Source organism: Papilio xuthus, unplaced genomic scaffold (genome assembly GCF_000836235.2).
Source record: "Papilio xuthus unplaced genomic scaffold, Pxut_1.1 DF824888.1, whole genome shotgun sequence".
In the NCBI taxonomy this organism is placed as follows: domain Eukaryota; kingdom Metazoa; phylum Arthropoda; class Insecta; order Lepidoptera; family Papilionidae; genus Papilio; species Papilio xuthus.
Genome location: NW_013533761.1, coordinates 491,036 through 499,549, shown reverse-complemented (window position 1 = coordinate 499,549; position 8,514 = coordinate 491,036). Strand labels below are relative to the sequence as shown.

Here is an 8,514-nt window from a genome sequence, read left to right as displayed (position 1 = left end):
AACCAAGGTTGACAGAGGCATTCCTATCAGTTCAGTCTCATATTGTCATCTCTACTTTGTCAAAGACAGGGCTGACGATAGTTTTTGATCTCGGAAACTCGTGGTTACTTAGCCAGATAACTTTGTCGCACTATAGTTGTTCAAATGTTACATCTTTCTCTCTATTCTATGCATCTCACTCTATTATATATCTCTCAATACAGTGGATCAAACAATCTTAGTCCTATATAGCATTTACAATATAAACAATGTAAAATTTAACGCACACTAAAATAATTATCTCTAGGTCTAAATATAATTAGAAGTGTTAAGGCTTGTAATAAGACATACATTTATATATCACAATCCCTTAAGCTTAGTTACAAATGAGTAAGCTTTGTTCAAACATTATTTATATAATAAAACTGTCATATGTAATAACTATTCACAGAAATTTCCACTAAACTTCCTTTCCGAAGAGTTAATTTTTAATACTAAAAAGAAATTGTCTAATAAATACAAACAAAGCAAAAAACCAATACAACTTTTTAGTCAAACCGTCTTGATGCTTAAGAATCTATGGCCTCCGATGGCCATTGACAAGCAGTTCATTTTGAACAAGATTAACATGTGTGCCTAAGTCATTAACATCAATATAATTTGATTAACAATATATCAACATTTTAACATTCTTAATTCCCTGTTTAGATGTTCGTATCATCATCATCAGCTCACTATACTTCCCCACTTAGGGGCTCGGGGCCTATCTTAAGTTAAGGGTGATTAGTTCGTATACAAAGATCAAACTTGTTCATGTCCGTCTTTAAAAAATTTAAAAACTCATGTTGATATTACCATCCCGATGTTCACAACCCAATTATTGTTAACACTTTCAACTTTTAAAAGCACGGAACTTGCCTGACACATCGAAATATGCTTAAAATCTAATTAACAATTATTCTAAGACTAACCAAAGTTTGTTATAGAAAAATTGTTACTAAATGACATAGTCAAATAGGCAACAAATACTTTTTAAACATTTAGTGTAGAAATAATTTGATGAATTATTAATTTGGTAAACCTTTTAATTAATTTTCAATGTATTTTATACCATATGATATTACACCTTGATGATATAAATGGCTATTATATACAATAACTATTGTATTGTTACATTACAATTTGTTCCCATATGAGCAATAATTTCCCAAACCACAATATGTTTTTAATTTTTGTTCCTAAACATCAACAATTATTTTTTTAAACTATTTACTTTTATTACAACTATAAATATAAATGCTCAAAAAATATGTAACATTCTTTCTACATACATTTAGTTTAAAAAAAAAAGAAATTGACTCAAAAAACTTATGTACAAAATATGCAAATTATAGACAATTTTATGGGTTAAAAAACTTTTTGATAAATTTTTAACTAGAATTTACAAGCCCAAGACTACAGATGATACAATATTTTAATTTAACCATTTAAATTTATTACATTTCATTTAATTCATTCATTTAATAAAAATTCATTATAACATGTAACTTTGGGTTTGTACCATGGATTTCCATTGATATAACATGTACACAAAAACATTATTTCTAGTTGTTTTTTAAAAGAAATTTAAATGATGGCTATGTTTTTGTACTTACATATGTGGGAACCCTTGGTTACTTTGTTTTAGATTTATAGAAAAAGTAAACAAATTTATATTTTTCACTGTAACTTGTAAAATTGTGGTAGTTAACCCATTAAATAATCATCTATATGCATATCTAACTATAATAAATTTAATTATTTAGCACAATTCAATTAAGTTATTACAAAAGAAGCCTAAACTAAATGTAGTCATAAGTATATTTAATTGAAGACATGGTTGATCATGGATGGATGCTTAACTAAATAATTTAGAAAGTTATCTTACATTGTCAATGCTACCTCCGGAGAAAACCTTTTGTACCATCAGGACCTCTTGGTGTTCTTATCACTAAGACTCCAGGAGGTGGTGGGGACGGGAATATCCCAGTTGTAGTGGCTCCCCCTGGCAACCGAGCTAAAACCTTCCTTTCTTTCCCTTTAGCATTGTCTGCTTGACAGTTTTTTGTTTTACTCAAACTTTGGGTGTCATTGATATTATTGGCTTGGAATTTCTCTTGCAACCGTGTCAAACTGTAACAATATTTTGAAAAGTTATTTTAGTAACACTAGTTCCCATTTAATTTTAGTTCATAAAGTCAAAACACTGTATATGGCTGTGAAACTGGTAAGAAGTAACGAAGTTATGAATGTAAACAATAACATGTGAACATACTTATCGTCAATTACGTCCTCAGGGCTTCGCGCTTCGCCTAGTATTCGCAAACGAGCCTGTTCGTACTCTTTTTGCCTTTGTTCTAAAGTCTTTACTGGACGCGCGCGACTCTCCCCGTTCAGCTGGCCGCTCGACAGACTTGACGGTCTTTTCAGTATACGAATTGCTGGCTCCGGCATCATGCACTGAGATCCGATACACGCGCTCTCATCAACTATTACGTTAGTAACCTTGCAACCTTTCAGAGTAGATTTCACAGGGGCAGGAACACTGGACATTAGTTTGATCTTGTTGTCTAACTGAAACAAAGAAATGCGTGTGCAACGATTTTGCTGGCGGCCGGCGTAGACGCGGGACATTCTTTCAAGTCTTTATCCCAATAAAACTTACGCCAATATCGTCCATGTCCTCCCAACTTTCACATACGTCAACTTCATCTTGGGCCGCCATGTTGACTGACTGATTACAGGCGTAACAGATGAAAAATCAAATTTATGCCTGATGAAAAAAATAAAATTGAATATTTTCGTTTTTTTAACATGGTCATTATGATTAAAATTGTTATAAAGATAATTGAAACTGTTTGTTTTCTATAACAATTATATTTTTCTTTTCAACAAAAGAATTTTTCGTTAGTTATTGCTTCAAAATTAGACTTGGGTACCTTGGTTATGTAAAAAAAGTTTGTGTTATCTATCAGTCTGTCACTGTCACTTTTGTTTCCATCATTTCTATTTCCATGTGGTTTTGACTTTTCACTAATTTTCATGTTTGTTATTACTTTTATGTGGAAGTTTCATGATTTTTGTCAAATCCGGTAAAAGCTCCAAAATGTAAATGATTTTTATCCATTATTAGAAACGTAGCATAGTGTATCTGCTTAAATGTTACATGTCAACTAGTGTGAAAGTAGAGGTTATTTGAAGATATAAAACTATAAAACAAGAAGTTTAAATACCACCATGGGATTAAATACCACTTTTACTTCAACCGTGCCTGAACTGGCGTCATTTGATCTTGATTCAGTACAATTTCTCATGTTCAGTGATGAAGATATAAAGAAATTAAGTGTGCTAAAAATAACAAACCCAATTTCATTTGACTCATTGGGAAATGCTACTAATGGAGGTCTTTATGATACTACTTTGGGCCCCGTTAGAGACAGAAATGATTTTTGTGGAACTTGTTCAAATACTATGCTACACTGCACTGGCCATTTTGGACATATTGAACTGCCTTTGGTGGTTGTCAATCCTTTATTTATCAAAACCATTTATATATTATTCCGGATCAGCTGCTTGAAGTGCTTCAAAATCCAAATGGATGATAAAATGAAATCTATCTTGAAATTACAATTGGAATTGATTGAGGCGGGCCATGTTACTGCTGCCTTAGACTTAGAGAATGTTGTGGGCGATGTCAAAAATTTTAACAGTGAAACTTCTCCTGATAAGCCTAACAAACTTGTAAGAAGATGTCAAAAACTATTGAAAACAAAAGATCCTATTAATAAAACCTTTCAAAGTAAAAATACTGATAAGTTACGAACTAAAGTAATCAACAATTTCTTCAAAGCCATAAACATTACAAAGACATGTATGTACTGTAGAAACAAACTGATCAAGGTGACTACGTCTGATAATAAAATCATGTACAATATGACATCAGATGATACGAAAGGTATTAAAATATTGATGCCTGATGAAATAAAACGTTATTGTAGTGCGATTACACAAAATGATGAGGACCTTCTATCATATTGCATACCGGTTTTGAAAAATTCAAATTGTAAGCCCGCTAGTGACATATTTTTCATGCATTCAGTGCCTGTTCTGCCACCATCAGTTAGACCATGCAACGTATTACGCGGAGAACTACTGGAACATCCTCAGACAAATGTTTACAAAAGTATACTGCATTCATCATTCAAAGCGAGAGCTATTTTACAAGTCCTTTCATCATCCGATCAACAGAAGGCAATTGATGGTCTTGAAACAAATCCAAGACAAGCATATGAAAGTGTTATGGGCAAGTCACCTCCTGAAAAGCTGCATACAATCTGGCAAGATTTACAAAAACAAGTGAACTACCTCCTCAGTTGTGAGGACCAAACTATAAGTCAAGGATTAAAACAGATTATTGAAAAGAAGACCGGTGTCATTAGGATGAATATGATGGGTAAAAGAGTCAATTTTGCAGCTCGATCCGTTATCACTCCTGATCCCAATGTAGACATAGATGAAATTGGTATACCCGCTGCATTTGCCACAAAGCTCACTTACCCCGTACCTGTGACTGAATGGAATGTTGATGAGTTAAGAAAAATGGTAATAAATGGTCCAAACAAACACCCAGGTGCAGAAAAGATTGAAATAAAAAATGGCAGAGTTATCAGAATACCTCCAGACTCCATTGAAAAGAGAAAGAGTCTAGCTAAAAGACTTCTAACTCCCGATGAATACAAAACGGCGGGATTAAAGATAGTTCATAGACATCTTGTTAATGGTGATGCATTAATTTTGAACCGTCAACCATCTCTCCACAAACCCAGTATGATGGCACATCGAGCTAGGATACTCAAAGGAGAAAAAACTCTTAGGTTACATTACGCTAACTGCAAGTCTTACAATGCCGATTTTGACGGTGATGAAATGAATGCCCATTTTCCTCAGAACGAAATAGCTCGAAGTGAGGCTTACAACATAATGTCAGTAATTCATCAGTATCTTGTACCAAAAGATGGGACCCCACTTAGTGGATTAATTCAAGATCATGTTATTTCTGGAGTGAAAATGTCAATAAGAGGCGCGTTTTTTACAAAGGCAGACTATCAGCAATTAGTTTTTCAAGCTCTATCCAAACACAAGGGTGAGATCAAATTGTTACCGCCAACAATTCTCAAACCAGTAATGCTGTGGTCCGGTAAACAAATTTTATCTACCATTATTATAAATATTATACCTAAAGGAAAACCATACATCACATTGACAGGAAAGGCTAAGATTAGTGCAAAAGCATGGCAGAAAGAAAATCCACGACCCTGGAATGCAGGTGGCACTCCATTCAAAGATTCAAACACAATGTCAGAAGCTGAAGTTATCATCAGAAAAGGTGAACTTCTGAGTGGAGTTTTAGATAAGACTCATTATGGTGCTACACCATACGGCTTAGTCCATTGTATGTATGAATTGTATGGAGGTGTATATTCCAGTGCTTTATTAAGTGCATTTTCAAAAGTATTTACTTTTTATCTGCAGTGGTTGGGATTTACACTTGGTGTAAGAGACATATTGGTTACTGAAGAAGCTAATAAAAAGCGTGACGAATTGATTTGCCTGGTTCGTCAGGTTGGCAAGGTCGCTGCTGCTAAAGCAACGGATCTCCCAGTCGATGCTGATGAAAACACACTTAAAGAAACCATTGGGGAGATGCTGACAAAAGATCCTAAATTCAGACCTAATTTGGATAGGCAGTACAAGAGTGCACTGGATTCTTATACTAACAAAATCAATACAGTTTGTTTAACTGAAGGTTTGTTGGAGAAATTTCCCTACAATAATCTTCAATTGATGGTGCAGTCTGGAGCGAAAGGGTCAACAGTAAACACTATGCAAATTTCATGCTTGCTCGGACAAATTGAACTGGAAGGAAAACGTCCGCCATTGATGATATCTGGACGGTCGCTTCCCAGCTTTTTGCCTTATGACCTCTCTCCTAGAGCTGGGGGATTTATTGATGGCCGGTTTATGACTGGAATACAACCTCAAGAATTTTTCTTTCACTGCATGGCGGGTCGTGAAGGTCTTATTGATACAGCTGTCAAAACTAGTAGATCTGGTTACTTACAAAGGTGCTTGATAAAACATTTGGAAGGTCTTGCTGTATCTTATGATTACACTGTCAGAGATTCAGATGGGAGTGTTATTCAGGTAGCTTACGGAGAAGATGGGCTAGACGTTTTAAAATGCCAATTTCTCAAGAAAGATCAATTTGAGTTTCTTGACACTAATTCAAATGCTGTGGTTTCTAAATCGACTATTAACAAACTCAAGGAAGGTGAAAGCACTAAAGATATTGTGAAATCACAAAAGTCCTTGAAGAAATGGAAAAAGAAACATGGTAATCCATTTGAGAAAGTTCGAATAAGTCCTTTCACTCAGTTTTCAATTTTGGCAAGAAAAGATATTGAACTTGATGAGACACCTACGGACCAAACAAGAGATCCATTCTATTGGGAGCTAGAGAAAAAATGGCGATCTATGAGTGAAGAAGAGAAGCAGGAGTACGAAAGGAAAAAGTGTCCTGATCCGGTTATTAGCCAATATTCCCCGGAGTATAAATTTGGTGTGATAAATGAACAATTAGATGGGCTGATACAAAGCTACTTAAAAAGCAGACAAGAGACAGATAATAAGGAAACCACAGATAAAGATAAATTTGTAGACATTATGAATGCTAAGTATTTAGCATCTATGGCAGCGCCAGGAGAGCCTGTGGGCTTGTTAGCTGCGCAATCCATAGGAGAACCTTCAACACAGATGACACTGAATACCTTTCACTTCGCTGGAAGAGGTGACATGAACGTTACTTTGGGTATACCTCGATTAAGAGAAATCCTAATGACGGCATCCGCAAAGCTTAAAACTCCTAACATGGATATACCTTTCCGTCAAAACTTGCCGAACTTGAATAAGAAAGCGGAACGACTCAGACAAAAATTGAACAGGGTTACCGTAGCAGATGTTTTAGAAAAAATAGATGTTGAATGTGAAATTGTCACGAATCCAGAGCGGCAACTGAAAACTATATTGAAATTCACGTTTTTACCACATTCACAGTACAAGACTCAGTACGCGGTGAAACCTCCACAGATTATCAAACACATGAAGAAATTTTTCCCTGAAATGTTTAGTATTATCAGGAAACAAGCTAAGGCTACGTGCGGTGTGGTATGGGCGACTGAAAAAGAAAAAAAGAGGCGCAAAGCAAATGATGACGACGAAGAAGGCGAGGAGATTGTTCCAGAAGAAAAAGAAACGATTGGTAAAGACGTGAATGATGACAGCTCAGACGAAGAGGGACCCAACGATGATGATGACAATACCGAAGTAAGTTGTGAAGAACAATAAGTTTTATTTTGCTTATGATGTTAATCTTTATTCTATTTTGTTCTTTTTGCATTCCCATAAAAAACATGTGATGTTTATTTACAGGTAAGAATAAGAAAAAAGAGAGCGGAAGAGCAGGAATACGAGGACCCCGAGTCAGAAGAAGAAGAAAAATCAGACGACGAAGCTGTACCCGATGACAATCAAACTATATTAATCGACGATGAAGCTTTAGAAGCGAGTCAGAGTGAAGTGAACCCGGATGATAGTAGAGTAATGAGCGACGTTATCGGAAGTATACAAAACGCCACGAATTATACATACGACACAAAGTCTCACATGTGGTGCGAGCTTACTGTTCTATTCCCGATAAGTTTCTTGCGTGTCGATCTTTCCCAGGCTCTACGTGATGCAGCCGCGAAGTCGGTTATACATGAAGTAAAGAACATTAAAAGGGCTATCACGAATAAAGAAAAAGACGTACTTTACCTCAAGACGGAGGGTATAAACATTTTACAAATGTTCAAATATAATAATGTTTTAGATATAAACAAATTGTACAGCAATGATATTCACGCGATAGCCAACACTTATGGTATAGAAGCCGCCAACAAGGTTATCATCAAAGAGATCCAAAATGTGTTCAATGTCTATGGTATCACGGTGGACCCGAGACATTTGTCTCTGGTAGCTGATTACATGACGTATAACGGAATATTCGAGCCAATGAGTCGAAAAGGTATGGAATCGTCGACGTCGCCATTGCAGCAAATGTCTTTTGAATCGTCTCTTATATTCTTGAAGGAAGCGGTTCTGAACTCGAAGACGGACAACATTCGATCGGCATCGAGCTGCCTTATGATGGGTCAACTCTGCAAAAGTGGTACCGGTGCGTTTAGCTTACAACACAGCGCTTTTGTTGAATAATACAATATCAATCCTATTTCTAATGGTTATCTAAGTTCATAAATATTTTAATGTAATAAATATATGTATTTGAATGTCGTATATTTTTAATTTAACTTAAAGTTCCTAAGTTGACGATCGATAGCGGAACTGGATAACTGGGAAGGTTTTTCGGGTTACGTACATCGAAAGAAAAAAAACGGAACC

General features: G+C 35.4%; 2 protein-coding genes across 2 annotated transcripts; one reads left to right on the top strand and one right to left on the bottom strand.

Moving 5' to 3' along the window:
- Window positions 1-1,499: 1,499 nt before the first annotated feature.
- LOC106127047 (SUZ domain-containing protein 1) lies at window positions 1,500-2,744 on the bottom strand. The gene is made up of 3 exons (XM_013324990.1): window positions 2,684-2,744; window positions 2,294-2,592; window positions 1,500-2,151 (listed from the first exon to the last, which is right to left on the bottom strand). Exons 1-3 carry the CDS (start codon window positions 2,741-2,743, stop codon window positions 1,917-1,919), a joined length of 594 nt encoding a protein of 197 aa, XP_013180444.1. The 5' UTR covers window position 2,744; the 3' UTR covers window positions 1,500-1,916.
- A 264-nt stretch (window positions 2,745-3,008) lies between these two features.
- Window positions 3,009-8,358, top strand: RpI1 (RNA polymerase I subunit RpI1). The gene is made up of 2 exons (XM_013325144.1): window positions 3,009-7,401; window positions 7,507-8,358. Exons 1-2 carry the CDS (start codon window positions 3,256-3,258, stop codon window positions 8,326-8,328), a joined length of 4,968 nt encoding a protein of 1,655 aa, XP_013180598.1. The 5' UTR covers window positions 3,009-3,255; the 3' UTR covers window positions 8,329-8,358.
- The last annotated feature ends 156 nt before the right edge of the window (window positions 8,359-8,514 follow it).

Bases quoted from the DNA above. Each gene is read 5' to 3' on its own strand.
- LOC106127047 (XM_013324990.1), bottom strand. From the start codon at position 2,743: ATGGCGGCCCAAGATGAAGTTGACGTATGTGAAAGTTGGGAGGACATG. The intron at 2,593-2,683 runs GTAAGTTTTATT...TCTTTGTTTCAG, and splicing joins AGGACATGGACGATATTGGC to TTAGACAACAAGATCAAACT. The intron at 2,152-2,293 runs GTATGTTCACAT...ATATTGTTACAG, and splicing joins GAGGACGTAATTGACGATAA to TTTGACACGGTTGCAAGAGA.
- RpI1 (XM_013325144.1), top strand. From the start codon at position 3,256: ATGGGATTAAATACCACTTTTACTTCAACCGTGCCTGAACTGGCGTCA. The intron at 7,402-7,506 runs GTAAGTTGTGAA...GTTTATTTACAG, and splicing joins ATGATGATGACAATACCGAA to GTAAGAATAAGAAAAAAGAG.